Source organism: Vigna radiata, unplaced genomic scaffold, assembly GCF_000741045.1.
Source record: "Vigna radiata var. radiata cultivar VC1973A unplaced genomic scaffold, Vradiata_ver6 scaffold_122, whole genome shotgun sequence".
Classification (NCBI taxonomy): domain Eukaryota; kingdom Viridiplantae; phylum Streptophyta; class Magnoliopsida; order Fabales; family Fabaceae; genus Vigna; species Vigna radiata.
This window is the reverse complement of record NW_014543108.1, coordinates 419891-442798: the sequence shown is the minus strand read 5'-3', so window position 1 is coordinate 442798 and position 22908 is coordinate 419891. Positions and strand designations below refer to the sequence as shown.

Below are 22908 nucleotides of genomic sequence, written 5' to 3'. Positions count from 1 at the left end.
AAAGTTATCTAAAATTTATTATAATAAGATTTGTTATTTGTTAAATATATCACATAACTACGTATCTGATCGTTATTATTATCCACTAATCTATGTATCATTCTTGTTATTAAATTATCTATTAATATTTAGTATCATTCTTATAATATATATTATTTGACATAAGGAGTGTGTTAGAGATATAACACAAATTAAAAGTAAGATAAATTAAAAATATATAAATAAATGTAAATTTTACTTTTAAATTTAATTTATAAGTTAGATTTAAAATTCATTTTTTAAAAATTAATAAGTATTATAAAAGTGGTTATTTATGAATTAAAGAAAAGGCATTGATATTTGATATGTGTCTTTATTATGAATCTCTAAAATTGATTTTAATCTAATAAAAAGAAGAAATGATCCGTCAACTTCCACTGTGAGAGGGGATTTGAAAATTGCTCTGATCTCTTTCGGTCGAAATGATTATCAAAGGATCAACATTTCAAAATCCAAAATGCTACAACAAATAATATTGACTGTAAAAGAAGAACTTAATTAACCTAATCAAAAGTAAGACAAAGTTGTGATGTTAATTCATTATTAGGCCAATAAGACAATCATTAATTTATTTATTTTTACCAAGTTTTTGTGATGTTAATCCCCAATACCTCCTATCATAGGGTTGACCTAATTGCATATAAGTATAAATGCAATCTTTCATATAATATTATAAACCTAAACTTGAAAGAAGCATGCCTACATTAATCTAATCAATACATCACAAAGGAAATACTTCTTTTATTTACTAACTTTTCAAATTTCACTCTTTCCAATCAATATATCTTTCTTGTAATACTAACTTTAAAAAATCAAAATGCGTTCATTTTATATAAGTTGACAAATTCAAATTCAAAAAAGTAATTTAGTTAGAGACCAATACACATTTCTCAATCATGTTTTTAATTTTATATGTTTGAATTACAAGGTAGTCAAATTTTGAGTACCAAAAATTGATATTAATAATTTAAGTGAGAGATTTGTTTGAAAAATGTATAGTATGAAAGTGGAGGGAGAGAGTAACATTTAGAAGTTAAATTCAATAGGTCCCATTATTTATGGTTTAAAGAGACATGTAGACATCTTACATTAAATTTTCTACTGCATCTTTTAGCAATGACTTTTACCAGTCAAATTCAAACCACTCTTATTTTCTTCACTATTTCATCTCCACCTATATTTCTAATTTTCTTCCTTACATTATAATCTATTACTATTATAGTAACATATTGGGTTAATTATGTTTTTTTTTTCTTAACTTTTAGTAAAAATTAAAATTAGTCCATTTTCAAAATTTTGGTCTAATTTAGTCCTCAAATTTTAGAAATGTATGAATTTAGTCCTTTTAACTAAATTTTGTTAGATTTAGTTGATATTTCAAGCACGTTTCATGATAGCATTTGGATTGTTTACAATATTTGACACATTTTTACTCAAATGTTAACTGAGAAACGCGTTTGAAACAACAAATAAAGTTAACAAAATTTGATTAAAAAGACTAAATTCAAAAAATTTTAAAATTGGGAGACTAAATTAGGTCAAAGTTTTGAAGAAAGACTAATTCCAATTTTCACTAAAAGTTAAGGGACCAAAAACATATTTAACCCTAACATATTAAAACCAAAAACTCTACTACACATTCTATACATTGCAACAATGCACTCCATATATAAAATTATGGAGAAGAGTTAGCTGTGAAATTCTGATAACAAAGATGAAACTTAAAGATTAGCATACATATATAAACGAAATCAATTACAATAAAATTATTAAATAACAACTAATTGTTAAAAATAATAATTAAACACTATACTGAATAATTTATATATTGTTTTATAAATTAAAAAATATTACTATCTAAAATAATATTTGTTACGAATTAGAATTTAAATTCATCTTTAATATTAATTATTAAAGTTTTAACTATAAAAAATAAGTATCTTATATAAAATTAGAGATTAATTTAGAATTAATAATAATAAGTAAATCAAATGTTAAAAGTTAATTTAAATTTTAATTCATAAATTAATTATAATTTTGCATTCATAAAACTATTTTAAATAAATAGTAACAAAAATGCAGTTGAGAATCTACCACTCAAAAATCAAATTTTTTATGTTTAATCAAAAAGTTTTTGTAAACAGTATAAGTGACAGAAAGATGTTCTTGGAATGAAAATAACACCTTCTGCGACACAGATATATCCCAAAAGAAAAAATGAAATTGCCTGTAATAAAGAATACATATTTCTTAGAATCCTATTGGAGATCTTTTAGCTGACATTTTGATGAGAAACAATTCATATTTGGGCACAAGAAGACCCTATATATTAATTGTGTAGTTAATAAAGTAATCAGTTCTGAGCTACATAGGACCATATGCATCAATACTCAAACCTACAAACTTTATGTTTTCATAAGTCATTGAATAAAATTTTTAGGATATAAACAAAATCTCATATTAGATAAAAACGACGTAGAAATTAATTTATATACAAATAAAATATTATCATAGAAATAAGTTTATATATAAATAAAATATTTTGATAGAAATGAATTTATATAAAAATTAAAATATTTTGATAAAAAAATAGTTTAAAATGATATTAAAAAGTAAATTTGTGAAGATTCAAATTAAATAATATCTTACTAGGAAAATGATATTTTAATACTAATTTTTGGACATCATTTTGACACTGCACACGTGTCAAAATGTGGTTGGACGATTTCAAATTAAAAAAAAAAACTTTAGATTTTTTCTTCCAAATATACCTTTGTCTCAGTGTTAAAATATCATTTTCCATCTTATTAATGTGAAGATTAACGTCTACAAAAATTGTTTTAATTATATGAGTAATGTTGAAGTTAATAAAGGGTGAGTTTGTGATGAAGAAGGTTTGTTGAAAAGTGATGGAATGTGTGTGAAAGAAGTTTTACAGTGGAAGAAGGAAATGTATGTTTTGTGAGAGAAAGGAAGAAGGTGAAGAAGGAACAATAACTGCGGAAACTAGAAGCAAGAACACATTGGCCCATTTGAAATGAACCTGGAATAAATGCATGTTATAGCGATTTTGAATGTGATGTCACACACTTATATCTTCTTCTATTATACTACCATAATTAGTACAAGTAAAATTTTATCACTTTTATCAGATCCCATGGAAACTGAAAGGGAAACTTCTAAACTATTCCAAAAAGTGTAACTCAACTTACAGAATAATGGGTACGTTGCTTTTTCTATCCTTCTCTATTTCTCAATGTTACACTCTCAATCAACCAAAGCAATCAAAAAGGCATACAAAGAAGAGTGTCATTTTTCTTCATCCTCTTCTGCTTTCCCTCATCTATTGCTGCCCTTTGTAATCATGAGTCCTTGTGCCATCATTGCTATATAAAAGTTTTTCTCTTTCTCTCTCTCTCTCATTATCTCTCATACAAACACAACATCACAGCTATATTATAACACTTTTCTTTCACCCTAGTAGATTCCTACCAAGTTCTTCTCACCTATAAAAACCCCCTTGTAGCCTATTTGTTACACCTCACAATCCCATTTTTTGTTTATTTTTTGTAAGTGAACTTTTATTCTCAAGCTTATAGCTCTTCTTCTCTGAAAGGCTTTGGCTTTTTGGAAGGGAAACAGCATGTGCTCTTTCTCTTCAAAACAGACCCTTTGTGGCCCTCTCCTTTTAGCACTTCCTCGTCCATGGCCATCTAAGAGACACAAGAGGCACCTTCGCTTGGGCCTGCTCCAAAGGTACTGTTCCATGGTAGTTTTCTACCATGTATGTCCTTTTGCTGTTTCTCACAGCTTGTTTGCATGTGTTTTGTCTCTGATGTAACATTGGCTTCTTTTGTGATGATGATATAGAAGGAGGGCACACTTGAAAGAAGCGAGACAGAGGAAAAGGATGGTTGTGGTGAAAGCTGAAATTCAGATGAAAAACTTGAAATTGTACATGGAGAATCAAACAATCATAGAGGAGAATGAGAAGTTGAGGAAGCAAGCCATGCTTCTGCACAAAGAGAATCAGGCCTTATTGTCACAGCTCCAAAAGAAGCTTTCAGAACAGACCAACAATACCAACAATAACTAGCTATTACCTGATTTATAATACAGTTTATTAGTGTGGTGAGAGTAGGAGAAATCGAAGGGTCCGTGTCAATGATCCTTTTCTGATGTTAGCCCTGTATCTTGTTGACTTTGCATCTTCTTCTTTTTTGTTTTTTCTTTGCATCTTAGTCGGAGCCTTGGAGGTTAAATTAATTAATTTTCTAGCAATAAGTTTAGAGTGGTGTAATAAAGATAAATAGGTAATATGCCAATTGTAAGCATTACATGGAATATAGAATTGTGCAACGTTGTGTTAGTTTTTTTAAATTCCTCACTTGTTAGTTTTCCTGATGTCATGTTTAGAGTAGGGTACACTGACACTGAATACTTAACAGTGCCTTAGCTTTTTCCTGTCATAAGTCTTTGATTAAGCTGATCAATTCGTTTATAAATATACCTTTCAATAATAAAGTCACAACATTTTCCAATCGGGTCAATTAACACTATACATGTCTTTGTAATGATATTGTTATATAAGAGTAGTGCAGAGATTATATGCACTCATAATGGCAGCAGATGTTATATGGTCAGTCTGTCATCAATAGGGAAAACACAGTTAGAACTGGCAAAAGGAGATTCATGATTTAGCATCATTCGTATCTAATATTCTTAGGGACATGTTTCTGGTGCTCGTTTATTACAGATTATTGGCCAAGGACTAAAATTTATGATTGGAAACATAATGTTGATGTAAAATCTTCTCATACAAACTTTGAAATAAAATAAATAAAGAAAATTCTCCATAAATTAAAATTAGTTAAATTAAAACTAACAATGAAGGTAAAATGTATAAGAACTTTTGCAAATTAACTGTATAAGTTAATTTTACCTTAACGAAAAAATCATTTCATTTTTTTCTTTATAAAGTTTGTTGAAAAAGTTGTCCAAACATATTCATAATAATAGAAGTTACAGCGTCTACCACAGAAAACTATGGAGAAGAAAAGGCAAAGAAACGTTCTTCATCCACTACTTTCCTCCATATCTTTTATGAGGGGATCCTTGGGAAGGCAATTGTCACATCTCCAGGTGTGCGTTTATGATATGATAAATAATATGCAGTAGCACATAAATTCAAACTCAACAAATTTGAACCAGTTCCCAACTACAGAGTAGCCAGTAAAAAGAAACTAGGTAATCACTTCAATTCACTACAGCAGACTCATCATGATTTGATGTTTGGAAAACACCCCAGGAAGGAGGATACAATAACCCTACAAGAAAACTTAATAACGACTGACCAAGAAAAAGTCTTCGTCATCAAGAACCTCAACATCTTTATTTCCAACAAAATGCTCTCGGCCAATTGCCTTCACTATATTGGCAAATTCTATCCTTTTCTCCACAGGGAGAGGTACAAATGGTAGCCTAAAAACGGGCCTGACAACCCCAAGTTGAGCAAGAGCAGTGTTCAACCCAATGGGGTTTGGCATGTGGAAAAGCCAGTCAATCAGAGGTAAGAGCTTAGAATTTAGCCTAGGATTTGAAACATACATCAGTTCCCGCATTAGACCAGGAACCAGGTTGCTTGTAACAGATATCACTCCAGTAGCCCCATAATCCCATCTAGCATCATGGCATTGATCATCATTCCCACTCCACACAACAATGTCATTGTCTGTATACTGCTTGATCCGATCATTTCCAACACACTCCTTGACACCAGCTAAGTTAGAACTTTCAGCTAAGGTTTGAATTACATGTGGAGGAATGTCTTGACCAGTCCGTGAAGGCACATTATAGATAATTGTGGGTCCCATCGGAAGCACACTTTGAAAGTGAGCAACCATGCCATCCAAGGAGGTTTTTCCGTAGTAGGGGTTTATGTGAAGGGCAGCATGCATTCCAACAGCAAAACCCTGCTCAGTGGCATGAATTGCTTCCCTGGTGGAGTTGCTCCCAGTATTTCCAATAACCTTAACTTTCCCACCAAAACAGTTAACTGTATGAGCAATGAGCATTATGTGCTCCTCCCAGCTCATTAATTGTCCTTCACCAGTTGTCCCACCAACAATAACACCTTCGACCCCTTCTCCAATCTGCATATTCACCAAGTCATCGTACGCTTCAAGATCAAATCGCCCATCAGGTAGGTATGGAGTTTTGATGGCAGTTATCAACCTCAGACACTTTATGTCCTCTGGGGAAGTCCTGTAAATGCAATACGTTAAAATAAGCAGTAGCCCAAATAAGCAGCAATGAAAACAGAAAGCCAAAAATACAAATTTTATATTATATTAAAAATCTGTACGAATATAGTTTCACTATAGAAATATATATGGCCGTGTAAATAGATTTAAAAAGTTTTTCAGTACAAATATACATATCAAGTATCTAGATGACATAAAACCCTTGCTAAGCAAACGACGGACTGGATAAGAAGTGAAAATTAAGTTCAAAGTGTAAATTAGTGAGAGAGAACATTGCTTAAAGCTCTAGATGCATCAAATCATCTGTGTCTCGTCCAGAAATCCTACCCAGAGCATGCATCCTACAGTTCCCACCCAATTTAGACAATACGCACATGTACACATGATAAAAAAACAGTTTCAGAAATGAAAAGATATGAAAACAAATGTATATATAATTTAGTAGAAAATTGACTGGATTTATAACAGTAAATTTCAAACCCACCTATTCTTCAACTCAAAGCTGCGCATTGGGAGGTGCAAACTAGGTTTCACAGCTGCTTGTGGAGGCTTCCAGTTTGAGCTCCTGATTAATATAGAAATTATTTAACATCAAACGTAGCAAAATTTGGAGAGAGTGGTATTTTTCAAAACGTAATAGGCACCGATACACACAGTCGTACGTACATGCATATGACAAAGAGAAAACCATATTGCAACTACACAAATAGAATACTGATTTGAAATTGGAAAGAATAAACATTTGATTAAAAAGTAAAAAGCTGACACCCAAAAGTAAGGAGGCAAAGACATAGAGCACACTTATGGGTGAATGTACAGAGAGTCCTTTTCACTCTAGTTTATCATCTTACTATCTTTCATTATCCCAAACGAAGAACATTATTTCCCATGAAGAACTGGAAAGAGGTAACCACGAGGCATAACTGTTTAGTCAAGTTTACAAGTACAAAAGGACGAAACTTTCAAGAAATCGAACATTGAAGAGGAGAACAAGAGACTCCTATTGCATTACCGTCATACTTCTATAAATCTCATTGTGATCCTCATAATAATCAATCAGTAACACATGGCTAGACTAAAAGGCTATTATTGCAGAAACACAATAATCGAATAAAAAACAGCAAAACGGTATTAAAAAGGGGCGATCCTTTACAGTAAAAAAAAACCCTCTAAAACATAGTTATCAAGGCATTGCGGCTATACCCAAAAGGAACTGTCAGTGGTACGGTCACTATTCTGAATGCTATAAATACAGATTAAACAATTTATGTAACACATATAAATGCTCAAAAATAGAACATATTACACTATGCGAAAGATAAATCGAGTGCTGTGCTGATTTCATCTTCAGTATTATTATGTATTATAATTGTAAATCCTAGTATTTATTTATGACTCTTTAAGTCTCAATATATAAATAATATTCTCAGCTATGCAGTTGACACACATAATCCATCATTTATGTCTCTCATTTCTTTTCCCTCTCAACTAGAGCTAAACACAACAATAACAAACATCTAGAAATGAAATAAGTGTTAGTCTCCAAGAGGATGGTGCTACAAATAAAAGAACTGATTTGAGGTTGACAGATGATGGTAAAAATAAACAAAAAAAAAAGACAGGACAATCAGAATTCAGAACTGAACACAGAGATAGAATGTTTTGAAAAAGGAATCAAGGCAGGTTTTTAAAACTCGTCAAAGTTTTTGTGCCGCTAAAACGCACAAAGCGACACAAAATATTTGAATGTACTACACAATAAAGTGTAAAGGGTAACTCAATCCAGTGTTGATTCAAATTCAAGTGTATCAGTAACTCAATTAACCCGGAGAAATCAAAATGCCAATATCCTTCACCCATGCATGCCCCGTAGAGGCTTTCTCACTTCACATAAACAATTTAAAAAGTCCAACTAACAGCGAATCAAACCTAATAACCCATCGTTAACAAATAACCCAGTAACGAACAACCTACACAAACAACACTGCCTTCATTCAGATTTCAGAAACCATCCAATACATCAATAATCCTTGGAACTCCGATTTCGATATTACAAAATCCGAAAACGAAAAACAAACAACAACAACAAGAATAATAATAATAATAATAATAATAATAATAATAATTAAAATTGATGAGGAAAATGAACCTGGTGTTTTTATTATTGGTGACATTGGAGGGGCAATCGGGGAAGGTGTTAGCTCTGAAGCAAAGGGTTTTGAGTGTAGCCATGATTTGAGAAACTGGAGAAGAAGATCCGAATAAGAAGAGTAAAACGGTGTCGTTTGAAGGGAGATCTTAGAAGAGGAATGGGAAGAAGATGACTGCAGTGAGAGTAGAAAATGGCGGCGAAGAGTACTTTGGCTTTTCTCTGTGCGAAACGGAAAATGACACACACCACTGCACCTGTTTACTCTTCCACACTTCTTTAACTTCATAAAATAAAATATTATTTTTTTAAGTTAAAAGCTATTTAAATAATTAAAAAATCATATTAGAAACTTAAGTATTTTACATACTGTACTTCGTTTTAATATTACTCCTTTTGTTATATAACGAAGAATGGTATTATAATATATTTTTATATCATTTAACACATAATATAAAAATATAATTTTTTTATTTTTAAAGAAATAATAAAAATAATGTTAAATGGATGTAAAAAATTTAGATGTATGAAAGAATATTTATTTATATCATTGGTTTATAAAATAAATTATTGTGTAAAAGGTAAATAAATGAAGAAATAGAAATGTATACTGAATTTAAGTATACCATTTCTCTGTATTACAGCATACAAAAAGATGGAATATTTGTTTAACTTTTTTTTTTAATTTCCATTATTATTTTTTAATTGAACGCAACAATGGTTTAGTGTGTAACTGTCTATAGAAAATAATAGACTGAGAAAAGAGACAAAATGTTAACAACTTTTGTACTAAAAGATGTTTTTGACAACAATTACGGTTCCTTGTGTTTGACTAGTCGCATGTTTACATTGAAGGCCAAAGTTGTTAAACTTAGCTCTTACTAAGTTAAAATGTAGTTCAGAAACATTTTTTAGAAAATAAAAATAGATTTTTCAACATTACCTTTGGTATTTTTTATTTCTTTTGGATTTTATTATTTGAAAGTCTTGGAGAGGACACTTTTAAATATAAATTTTTAATTTTGTGTTATTGTGAAATTTATTATTTTTTAATATGTGGTAAAAAAATTTAATTACTTTTCAACAAAATAATTATAGATTGTGTATTTTAAAGGTAACAACTTATGAGTATATTTATTTGTTAGATATTTCTAGATAAACTATTTTTTTATAAGATTTCATCTTGTGTTAACCTGATTGTTGAAATGTGACCAAATTCAATTATTACAAATAAAACGTTTATTCGCAAAAACTTTATACTCTAACTCAGTAAGAAACTTGGAAGAATATTTGTGAATAAAAGTAATTATAAGATTATTATATTTTATATGGATTTTGTTTTTATCATATAATATTATATATATATATATATATATATATATATATATTGAATATTATATTTTTTATTTAAAATATCATAAGATTTTACATTCGGATTCTTCTCTTATTGAGTTGTTTTGGGTCTATCATAATTTGATAACAATATTGTAAATATAGGTGGAGTTGGTAAATAATCTAACTTAAAAGATTATTTGTGACTTATAAAATATTTCATCCAAAAGACAATTTGATAATATTGAATAGTATAATTTGTAAGGTATTTTTAGATAATATAATTAAAAGAAGGTAATTTATGGCTAATAGAATAATTACTTAAATATATCTAAATAATTATGAATTTATCGATTTGAAAGAGACTTAAATATGTTTTTATTTCTCACATTATAATATTAAATTAGATTTCGTCTCTATCCTAAATTTTGATAGTATTTACTTTTTAAGAAAGTTTTATGAATTATTTAAAAATCACATTTTTATTTTTTCATACTTTCAAATTATATATATGAAAAGTATTAAGAAGTGAATTTTAACTCAACTCCATAAAATCAGTTTGTATAACGAGGTTTGCACACATTTATATACTATAAATTAGTATTATCTCTAGTCGATGTAAGACTTCACATTCCACGTCGAGGTATATACATTTCAAGTGTGAAACTGAACATTAATGGATGATTCGATAACGAGTGGAATAATATCACTAACAAACAATAAATCTCACTAGGATAAGCTTTACCTATGACTATGATACCATATTAAAAAAGTTGACTTTAAGTCTAATTCAATCCCCACAAACTAACTTGTAACGTTAGGTTTGTATCCACTTACATACTATAAAATGACCTTATCTCTACTCGATATGAGACTTCCAACAAAAAAGATTTATAACTCAATATAATTAAAATAAATAAATGTGATTATTCTTTTAAATCATGCGGAAAGTTATTTAGGAAAGGCTACAAGATTTATTCTCATTATATGGACATTATATGGATATTATAATGATGAGTTGATTGATATACTAATAGGTCATTTGTATATTGAGAAATTAAGAAGTAATGAAAAACTTTGAGAAATTAAGAAGTAATGAAAAACTCATGTTTGTTGACATAATTGAGAGTTGAATAAAGTCTAGAATAATTATGAAATAATATGAAGTGTGCCTTTTGAAGATTAAAAAGACAATTTAAAACTCAAATGTAAAAGTTAGTGAAATTGCTTTAGTGTGTGACAAGTATATTTATCATAAATAAGTATATTTATCATAAATAAGTTTCACAAGAGTTCAAGGGTTTTGAAAGATGTTTCTTGTGGATATGCTCAAATTCAATGAAATTATTACATGTAATTGATATTGTTTTACTAATGGATAATGCATACAAAACTTTGTTTTTACTTGGGATTGTTAGTGTGACATCCACAAGATTGATTTTCTATGTGGCATTTTTGTTCTTTGTGTACAAACAAAAGGACAATTTTTCTTAGGCTGTTGAAAGACTTAAAAGGTTGTTTCTCATAATGGATATCATTTTCTAAAATTTTGATCATTGATAAGGATCTTGCTCTGACAAATGCAATTACACTTGTTTTCTTAAAGCTTGTAACCTTTTAATTTGACTTCACATAAACAAAATTGTTAAAGCAAAATGAAATTTTTTTAATACATCTTGTAGAGTCTTGAGAGTATCTGACGAATGTTTTAAGAGATTTCATGTATTGTCCTAGTTGTGAATCATTAAAATATCGTATTCAATGTTTTGAAGTTGTTTATTTACCATTATTTGTATTCATTGAATATGTAAAAGAAGCATATATGTAATGCTAGAGAAAGAAAAGTTTGTTAAGATGTAAATCAATAAAGTGATGCATTTAGGAAATACAACAAATAGTTGTGTTTTGTTTATATTTTATGGTTAGTTTGTATAACAAAATTGTTCCGTTATGAAATTAATTTTTAAGGTGAAACTTGGTCATTGGAACTTGAAGAAGTTGCTTCAAATTAGTACATAATACTTTTGTAATTATTAGGAAGAAATTTGCAACATAAAAACATTGCAAGATTACGAAGTTAAAGCATTATTACATAAAAATTTGTACATTGTGGAGGTATTGCTAGTGAAAAAAAGCCTTTGACATCTATGTTTTTTTATCTTTAACGTTTTAAAAAATATCAACATAGGAAGACGTTAACTTGATGTCATATTGAAAAAAATTGACATTAATCAACGAGTAATTTGACGTCGGACATAAAACAATTTGAATTGAAAGAAATAAATGTTAAGATTAACTTTTGTGATAAATAAATGTATTATTCACTAATGAGCTATAAAACAAATTTCCGATAATAAGTTACATAAATAAAGGTAAAAGAAAAAATTAATAATGAAGTCTTATTAGTGATGAATAAAGATCTTATTTTAAATTATATATTTAAATTTATAATTTCCTATTGCATATTCTAATTTATAACACCTAAATTTGTTTAAAATATAGCATAGAAAAATATGTTGTTACGCTTCCTCCATTTATAATTTAAATGTTGCAAGAATAATGCAAATTAAAAGTGAGAATTATTCCAAAAAATAAAAAATAATTATAATATTAAGAAATAATTGCCAACAAACTTATTTATTTATTTATGATATATAAAATTTAAAATATGTACCGCGTGGAATTATCTAGTAGACTTTTTTAGAGCTGTATTGTTTCCATTATACATTGGATTTAAATAAACTGGTTATTCTTCCTTGACTTCATTTTTTTTCTTTCATCTATAATATTAAAAAGCAATCAATTTATAATATATCTTAGACATATTATAAATTTAAATAATTTAATATGAAAATATATGATATTATATATTCCAGAATATAATAATTTTAAATTAAATATAAAAATTACAAGATACATACATACATTAGTATTTCTTTATCTTACGGGAGTGTAAGAAGAAAACCTCCAAAAATGTATTTTAAAAAGGCCCAATTTAGAAGCATCGTGTTTTGGAGTCATAAATGAAACTCAAAATCCAAAAACACGTCGAAGATTTCTTCCAAACGTGTTTAACACTCCTTCAAGGGGTACAATATTTCAAAGCTGACATATTTTCATGTTAATTTTCTTCACACGATTTACTGTAAATAAAACGGAAATGAAACCGGGAAAAACTTACAGAAATAGAAACCTTTGAAGGAGTTTAACGCATTTATTTATTTGTATTGTTGTGGGTAGCCGTTATAGTAATATTTAACTTACTAGAAAACCAAGACTTAAAACTATAAATGTAACTTTTCTTTATTTATTATATATGAAATTAGAATAGTTTAGAGAGAGAGGAGTAGAAACACTTTTTATGATAATAAAATATAATAAAACTATTATTGTTATTATAATTATAAAATTAACTAAAAAAATTTATAAACATGCCCAAATATAAGTTCAGTTTACTCGACACTTGTTATATAAGAAAAAAATGTTGACGTGGTTAGAGCAATGAAGAATGTATCTAGACATTTAAATATAAGGACTAACATGATCAAATTTTGAAATAGAAACAAAAATTAAAATCACATTATATTTTAGAGACAAAAAAATATATTTTATTTTATTTATTTGAATTCAAAAATAATTAATCATACTCCTTTATATATTTTTTCACAGTTTACATATTTTTTATAAATATTTTTGTAGTGAAAATACTTGAATCATACTAGAATTCATCGTGATTATATAAATTCCTATTTACAATATAAAAAAAATCATTTGTTTTTTATAAAATATTTTTCAATGAAAATATATATTGAGGTCTTATACTTAGTATATTAATGGAAATGAGATGAGTGTTTTAAAGGCATTAGAGTAAAGTCAGTTAAATATAATCTCAATAATACGAATTAATATCATTTTTAAAATTTTTCATCGTCTAAGTATCTTTAATTTTCATTTATGCATCAATTTCAGTTAAATCTAATCCCAATAATACGAATCAATATCATTATTAAATTTTTCCCTTGTCTAAGTGTCTTTAATTTCCATTTATGTATCAATTTATTTTTTTGCAACAAGTTATGAAAAGTTGGAAGGCGTACAAGAACTTGTGGGAACATTCACTTCCTCCTCTTGTATCTTTTTTTTTTTTCTATTTCATAAGCTTTAAATCCATAATTTGGGGATAAATGCAACAACTAATCTCTTTAGTATTTTGCAAGTGCTTTCAATATATTTATGCATCTTCCATTTATTTTTGTTTGTTTATTTAATGCTTGCTTTGACTTTGTTATTCATGATGTTTGATTCATTAAGTATTGAAATATATATTTTGAAATCTATACTTGGAATAAGACATTTAATAGAACTTGTATCTCGGAATGAAGCTTAATCTATTAGTTGTCTTAAATTCTAGTTCATAAAGTGAATTTGTTTATTAGGAGTTTAAGGGATTGACTCTTAATAAGGAAACATATAATAAGGAAACTTAAGCTCATTCTACTAAGGGATTAGGGTTTAAATAGACTTTTGGGTTTGGTATATTAATTGAAATTATGAGTTTTATATGCATAAAAGTGAAGTCGGTGAAATCTAACTCCAACAATACCATTCCATATCATTTATTGACTTTTAAATTGTTTAAGTGTTTTTAACTATCAAAGTTCATCTCTAATTATTTATGCACAAATTTACTTTCTTGTACAAACTCAATTTTATGAAAATATTTTTTAGTCTAGGTTAGTCATTAATTGTAGATTATTTCATATTGCATGAGACATTTAAAAAATTATATCCAGTCTTATCGGTTATTACTTGCATAATTTGGTATGTTTACCAAAGAGTTAAAAGTAAATATGAATGACCGATAAGTTATCCGAATGGAATGTAGGGAAAAAAGTCTAATGAAAGATGAGAGAAAAACTCGTCCTTAGGCATCAATATCCATCCCCTTAGAGTCATGGCTTCCTCCAACTTCTCCATTGTCTTCACTCTCTCTTTAGTCCTCTTCCTTGTGCTTTTCACTCGCACAAACACAACCAAGGTCTTCTCCTTTAACTTTCAATTTTTTAACTCATCCAATCTTATCTTTGAAAGTGACGCTTCTATCTTATTTGTGAATCGATTACAATTTACCAAAATCAAGGATAACGAGAAACTCACATTTAGACAATATTGTCAACTTTGTCACCTCTTTCACTTTCAACATAACAAAATTACGATTAAGGAAATTTATGCTATGTATAATTAGTAATTTCAAGTCGGATTGAATATTCACCAAATTAAAATTTCATATCTATATTCAACCGTTAAAACTTACTTTTGTCCAAATATCATTATGTATTATAAACTGAATCCATATAAAACCCATCGTGCATCAATTTTTGTTTTTAGCATGAATAAGATTCGGTCGGTCCAATTTATTTGCTCATCTCTTCTAAGTCTACTTATAGTTTTATATTCTTCAAACAAAAAATAAAAGCAAATGTGTAAAGGAAAAAGAAAATATATTTGTGTTGTTTCTAGCTACCCGTCTTTCCTTGCGCAATGATAGAAATATATTCTATAAATATGCAAACCTAAAAAGTAATTGAGGCAGGCCTAAAATAAGGAATGAACAACTTTTAATTCAGGTCGAATTTTAAATGCAATGGTCTTAAAGCCTAAAATAATCCTAAAAATAAAATGTATCGCAAAAAGAAGCTGGCCAAATAATTAAATTATGTTAATATAAAAATTATAAAACAAATAGCTAACCTAATTATTGTTAATTCCACTTAATTTTATTTTGATGATTATATCCCGTTCTAATAAGATTATATTGGGATATAAGATATTAATTTGCTTTAGATTGCTACATTCGTTAGATAAACTATTTTTTTTTTAATTTAAATATAAATACTTTTAAAATAATTCAATATAAATGAGTTATGTTTTTGTTCATATATTAAAAAACACAACTTTTTCTCGCTGTTTTTCATCTTGGAATAAACACTTGATTTAATCTTTACATTTTTAAAAACTATATGATATTAGTTCTTAAAATTAAGAAATATCAAGTGAGCTTCATTTCAGTTATTTTTTTAGTTGATTCAGCTTTGACTATTTATTTTTAGATTTTTTTTAATGGAGTATCTAGTGGATAAATGATTCTCTCATCAATGATCTCAATGTGATTCATGATTAAGCTGAATAATTTCATCCCACGTTTTATATGGAAGTTTTTATAAACAGAAGCCAATCATGGCAATCAAATATTTTTATTTGAATATATAGAAAGTAAACAATTCTTTTAACAAATTAGGTATAGTATGCACCTTCTATGCAATGTTATCACGCAATCACTAGTTAAAAAAAAAAAAAAAAATTCGTCCAGTGTTTAATGTTAAAAAAAAAAAAAAAAGTTAAATATGCTTTTAATCCTATAAGTGATTTTTGGTTATAGGTCCTACTCAAAACATTGATGGCATTTAATCCTCTTAGTATTAAAACATATAAAGTTAGTTCTTAAAAATGGACAACGTCAAGTTTTGGTTGATCTGGCTAACGGTCCTGCCACGTCTTCTGCCAACTTCACTGTTCTCTATCTGCCACGTTGCTTTTTTAACATTTGGATTAGCAATTATCAGATTAGCACGTGTGTTGGTGAGTTATCAGAATAGCAATTAGGGCAAATTGCTTTTTCCAATTGGGGAAAAGTTTTTTCTAGAAACATTACTCCAACCACTATACTGAAAACCTTCTTCTCCAAACATTGTATCAAGGTGGTCGTTGCGGTGCTCCTTGCGATGTTCGTGAAAGAAACACTGGGTGTGAAAGGCAAGCGCATTGTATCAAGGTAAGTTGTCGTTTTTCGTTTATCATTGGTTGGCCGATTTTGGGAGTAAAGTGTTAATGTCTGAATGTAGGTCTAGAAATGGTGTTCGAAGTTTGTTTGCATCACATGGGAAAGTTTGTTAGTGATAAGGGGCTACAGTATGCTGGCAGAGAGGTACACGTGATCATAGGACTTGATCCAGATCGTTGGTTTTATTTTGAAGCAGTTGGAATTGTTAAAGAATTTAAGTATGATGTAGACTTCAAACTATGATGGAAGGGGTCCAAGGAAAGGCTGATGAATAATCTGAGATTATTGAGTGATGACAGGGAAGCATTGAACTTGGCTAAGTATGTAGAGGAGAATGAGAAAATGGTAGAAATATATGTTCAACATGTTCCCAGTGAGGCAGTGAAAGTTCTGTTTCTTAGTTGTGGTCAAGAGACACATGAAGGAAACATGGAGGAAGTGACTAAGATTGTAGAAGAGGGTGGAATGAGTGTAGAAGAGGGTGGAATGAGTGTGGAAGAGGTTGAGATTGGTGAGGAAGAGGTAGACTGTGATGGTGGTGAGGAACAACAAGATGTTAATTTCGAAGAGGATGATGGTGGTAATGAACATGATTATCTTCATGAAGAAGAGGAAACATGGAGGAATGTGGTTGAGAGGGAAGTTGAGGGGGAAGTAGAAGCTTCAGCTGAAGATTATCTGGATGAGAGTGAAGGAGAAAGAATAGATAATGATGGGTTTGATGTTGAGAATGATAAGGTGGATGATGTTCGTAGAAACATTAATCAGGTTTTGGATAGGTGGAATGCAATGAAAAGAAAAAAGAAATATGTGACTAGAAGAGGCAATGTTGGGAAAAGGTTCATTTGTAATGGATGAAGAAGTTGGAGACCATGATATCAATGAGGAATACAACAGTGATGAACTGGATTCAGATGTACAAAGTGATGAGGATGTGACCTTGAAAAGGGACAACTTTAAAAGGTATAAAAAAAGATGATATGAACAAGAATTTCATATTCGAATTGGGGATGGAGTTCTGTTCATTGAAGGAGTTTAAAAATGCACTAATGGAGCATAGTGTATTAAATGGAAAAAAGATTAAGTTTGTGAAGAATGATCTGACCAGAGTAAGGGCAGTTTGTAAAAACAAACGTGGCTTTGTTATTATGGCTAGCAAGGTAGGAGGTAAGCAAACATTTAGGGTGAAAACCTTGGTTAGAAGACACAAATGTGGAAGAGTTTTTGGAAACAAAAGTGCAAGTGTAAATTGGATTGCACAAGTATTAGTTGACAGGTTTGTAAATGTGGCTAACATGATTGTCGACCAAATCATTGATGACATTAATAAGTCATTCAGTGTTGGTATCACTGCTTGGAAAACTGGAAAGGCCAAACAAATTGCTTTGGATTCTTTGGTTGTTGATGGAGAAAGAAAATATGCTCGTCTATATGATTATGTGGGGGAATTGCCAAGAGTGAAGTGTGGTACTTTTAAAATTAAAGTGAATCAACCCCAACCAAGTTTGCCACCAAGATTTGGCTCTTTTTATATGTGTTTAGAGGGGTGTAAGCAAGGTTTTTCAGGAAGTTGCAAGTCCTTCATAGGGGTGGATGATTGTCATCTGAAGACAACATATGGTGGTCAATTGTTGGTGGCAGTTGGCCGAGACCCCAATGATCAATATATCCTACTAGCTTTTGCAGTGGTAAAAAATGAATGCAAAGAAAGTTGGAGATGGTTTTTGACACTGCTTTTGGATGATACTGGTGGCACTGATTGTCAATGTTGGGTGTTCATTTCTGATCAACAAAAGGTATTTCAATTTGACTATTTTCCTATTTTTATTTTGTAACAATCACATCATTAACTAATGACCAATACATTTTGTATCTTATAGGGACTAATGACAGTTTATGATAACATTTTGGATGTAATGGAACATAGATTGTGCTTAAGGCACTTGTATAACAATTACAAGAAGAGATTTGGTGGAGGAATGTATATTAGAGATCTCATGATGGGGGCTGCCAAGACTACATTTCAAAAGGACTAGGAAAAGAAAATGGGTGAGTTGAAAACTGTTAACATTGATGCATACAATTGGTTGCTAGGTATTCCAACCAAGTGTTGGTGTAAACATGCATTTAGTATTTATCCTAGATGCGATGTGCTGATAAATAATTTCTCTGAGTCCTTTAAAAGTACAATTTTACTAGCTAGAGACAAACCTATCATCACTATGATGGAGTGGATTAGAACTTACATTATGAGACGGTTTGCAACACTTAGAGAAAAAGCAATGACATATCCAGGAGTTGTAATGCCTAGACCACAAAAAAGACTTGATAGGGAAGTAGAGAAGAGTGGAAATTGGATTCCAACTTGGGCAAGGGCTGCAAAATTTGAAGTCACTCACGAGTTTACAATGGATAAGTTTGTAGTTGACTTAAGTAACCATTCATGTAGTTGTTACTGTTGGGGTTTAATAGGAATACCTTGCAGACATGCTATTGCTGCCATAAATTACAAAGTAGAAAACCCTGAAGATTATGTACATCCTTATTACAAGAAAGGAGCTTATGTCACTTGTTATGACCTTGAAATTGTTCCAATAAATGGCCAACAAATGTGGTCTACTTCTGAAAACACCCCCTTACTACTGCCTCCAATTTATAAAACACCCTTAGGAGGCCTAAAAAACTAAGAAGAAGAGAGGCAGATCAATATGTGAGCCATATAAAATTGTCAAAGAAGCATGCTATTATGAAGTGTAGCAGTTGCAACGAATTTGGTCATAATGTAAGAACATGTAAAAGGAGAAAGAACAACAATAAGGTACAAAATCACTATTTTACAACTTCACTTAATTCATAATTATTTTCACAGCATGGATTCTAATGTCGCTTACTCTATTTATAGAACACAAGGGGCACTTCAAGTGTAGCAGGATCTGGTAGCAGGTTGAGATCTAAAGCAGAAGCACCTCCATCAACGTCACAAGGAGGAGGAACATAAAGAAGGGGGACTTCTCAACTAGGAGGACCTCCAACAACAGCATAAGCTGGACATCATTCAGTGGAGCAGGACCTGCATCAAGTCACCAAGCTCGAAGAAAAACATCCTCAAGACTACTGGGTGCACAACATCTAGGGTCCCAAGCTAGTATCACTTGAAGATTTGATGTAGCAACACTCTTATTTTAATGTATTTTATTTTTCACACCCACTTAGGGAACAATAGTGGTGGGTAGTACTTTGATTACAGTGTCTGCTTTTAAATTGTAGCAGGATGTAGTTGGTAGGGACCACTTTAATTACTTTACTATTGATTGCACAATATTTTTTGTCAGTGGTAAGGGACCACTTCAATTACTTAATAGTATGGACCACCTTTTGTGTCATGTATCTCCGATTTTAATGCTTTACATTATACCAAGTTACATGTTTCTTTATCTGACTTTTGAGGATGTGTAATACATGGATTGCATTTGGGGTGCCTGTTTAATATTGTTGCAGATTAAAATTTTAAATGTTGCTTGTTGCATTTAGGGTGCCTGTTTAATTGTCTATGCATACCTAGTGTGTGTGTGTGTATGTGTGTGTGTGTGTGTGTGTGTGTGTGTGTGTATATATATATATATATATATATGCACACACACACACGGTATCCCAGTACTGAGTTTGATGGTTGACAGGTTAGGAATAAGGCAAGTCAAATGGAAATTGGAAATAGTATTAGTCATTTTGGCATCATGAGTGCCCAAGTTGTTTTTGTTCTATTACTCTTTGCTCTTACAAATACATACACAAAAGACATACAAAGTGGCTCTGAATGGTTTATGACCGACCTGGTGTTTTGTTTCTACATTGGCTAAGCTACATTTTTGTGAGCTTCATAGCAAAAGTTATCGGTCCTCGTTGACTTATTGGAGCTGAAACTTTGGCACTCAACTGGTTTGCCATAACTTTATTCGTTTCCATCTATTCAAGATTCAGAATGACTGGTGGTTATCAGTAATACAGATAAAAGCTCATGCTCGTCCTATATTATTGTTAAAGGGTTGGCATTTGAGCATTTCTTTTGTTGATGCCTACTCGTTTCAGGAATTTTAATTGCATATGTCATGGTAACATTAAATCAAGGAAAACTGGTAACATTAGATAAAGGAAAGCTAGGATTCCTTTCATGCAACTTTTTTAAGGTGTAACATCAGATTGGGGGATAACAATCCCTGTAATACTTGGCAAAACCTTCATCAATGGTTAATTGTCCAGTGTTGTTATTCATATCAGTCTTCACAAAGCCAGGGCACACAAAACAATCACAGTACAAAAATAATATGGACAAAAACTCAACTACCTCATTTTATTCAATCATAATTCTTAATTACAATTCATCTTCAATAAAAACATAATAGAAAAGAAAATGGTTAATGCCCATGACAACACAAACAAGTGCAACATCATTTTCCCAACTTTCTTCTCTTCTTCTAATTTCCTTTTCAGCTTCTCGATCTTCTTCTTTAGATCCAATACAACTTTTTCATTTTCCAAACATAGTTCAAGTTCTTCACATTTTCCTTGAATTTCAGAAACTTCTTTATCATGCCATTCAAAGTAATTACAACTTGAATTACTCTGCAATCAAAATAACACACCATTAATAGAAAGTTCAGCACATGAACTGAAAGATTTAGTCACTTACTGCCCAATTTCTACATCTATAAAATAGTCTTCCTTTGTTCTTCACAATAGTTGCCTTCAAAAGCAACAATGTTTCACCACAACCACACATTTTAGATGGTAACCGTAAAGATGATTCACAGCTTTGCGACTTTGCCGAACCAATCGTCCTTCGCGTCCAATCATTTCCTGCACTGTCACCTTTCATTTCACTACAAGAAAGAAATCCCTTCATCACCTTTCGTGCCAACCCAAACCCTAAATCCCCAATCCTTAAATTCACACACAAAATAACAAAACAATATGTATCAACTTACCTCCTTAAGAAGACAAATTCCAACCTTCAAATGTACGTCCTCCAGAACTTTCTTTGCCCCCAACTCAGATCATGATGAACAACCTCAAGCTTTCTTACAATGTCGTTTATAAAAGATCAAGTCACCAACACACGTGCTAGAGTGGTTAATCTCGTTCCAAATGTTAAAAAATCAACGTGGCAGATAACAATGAAGCTTCCAGAAGACGTGGCAGGACCGTTAGCCAGATCAATCAAAACTTGACGAATTCCATTTTTAAGGACTAACTTTACATGTTTTAATACTGCCATCAATGTTATGAGTAGGGACTAAAACAAAAAAATCACTGATACTTAAGGGACTAAAAACATATTTAACAAAAAAAAAATGACAATATTAAAAATGATAGGTGATATTGTTCTAAGTATTTGTCTAATTTAAACATAAAAAAATATCACATTTTAACATCATATAACCAATTAACATCAGTGAAAAAGAATTTCAACATCCATTAACATTAGAGTTATTCTTTTTAGACATTATATTATTGCATGAATTCATCCACTAACATTTTTCTTTCTTGAGTTTTCAAAACTTTTGTATAATTTTCTGTCTCTAGATTTCAATAAACTTCTTTATATTCACAAATCTATGTTTTTGTTGCTCGTAAACTCATCACATTTATGCATAAATTTTGTGAACCTTGAATGAGTGATTGAAATCCAAAGATAAAGAAATACCATACTTGAATTTCAAATAGGTGATCATTAGATTTCAAACCACTCCTTCATGTTCACAATATTTGTACTTTTCTTGTTAGTAAGTTTTTCACTTTTATGCGTAAGTTTTGTAATAATAAATTTAAAATCTTCGAATCATTTAGAAGTCAAAAAAGTATATCTATCTTCAATAAATACTTTTAAAATGTGTAAAATTATATTTACACATATATATAAAATTGAAAAATTTAAATATATTGAAATTTATTTTCTATTTTTAAGACATTGTAAATTGTTTCAACATAAAAATACATAATAATTTAGTTATGCCGAATTAATCTAATAAGTGAAAATAAAATGGCATAGTACACATATGTGATAAAAAATGGTTGGTATTTATTTTGTATTAAATAAATTATTAGTCTTTCAACTATATGCTATTATAAACTTTGATAGTATTTTATTCTAAACTTAAAAAATAATAAAAATAATGTTATTGATTTGCTAACTTGACAATCGGCATTTTACATGTCAGCACATCACATGACACATGTAACAAAATGGTTTATCTTTATCTTGTTGATAAATTCGTAACGAAAATTAT

At 30.0% G+C, this 22908-nt stretch overlaps 3 protein-coding genes across 3 annotated transcripts; 2 read left to right on the top strand and 1 right to left on the bottom strand.

Annotated features, from left to right (window-relative positions):
• The first annotated feature begins 3365 nt into the window (after nucleotides 1-3365).
• On the top strand, nucleotides 3366-4419 carry LOC106753015 (protein LITTLE ZIPPER 2). The gene is made up of 2 exons (XM_014634796.2): nucleotides 3366-3795; nucleotides 3910-4419. Exons 1-2 carry the CDS (start codon nucleotides 3683-3685, stop codon nucleotides 4133-4135), a joined length of 339 nt encoding a protein of 112 aa, XP_014490282.1. The 5' UTR covers nucleotides 3366-3682; the 3' UTR covers nucleotides 4136-4419.
• A 747-nt stretch (nucleotides 4420-5166) lies between these two features.
• Nucleotides 5167-8720, bottom strand: LOC106753014 (4-hydroxy-tetrahydrodipicolinate synthase, chloroplastic). The gene is made up of 3 exons (XM_014634795.2): nucleotides 8452-8720; nucleotides 6787-6867; nucleotides 5167-6303 (listed from the first exon to the last, which is right to left on the bottom strand). Exons 1-3 carry the CDS (start codon nucleotides 8532-8534, stop codon nucleotides 5379-5381), a joined length of 1089 nt encoding a protein of 362 aa, XP_014490281.1. The 5' UTR covers nucleotides 8535-8720; the 3' UTR covers nucleotides 5167-5378.
• Nucleotides 8721-17634: 8914 nt separating this feature from the next.
• Nucleotides 17635-18660, top strand: LOC106752969. The gene is made up of 2 exons (XM_014634753.1): nucleotides 17635-18420; nucleotides 18505-18660. The coding sequence occupies exons 1-2, from the start codon at nucleotides 17635-17637 to the stop codon at nucleotides 18658-18660; spliced, it is 942 nt and encodes a 313-aa protein (XP_014490239.1).
• Nucleotides 18661-22908: the final 4248 nt, after the last annotated feature.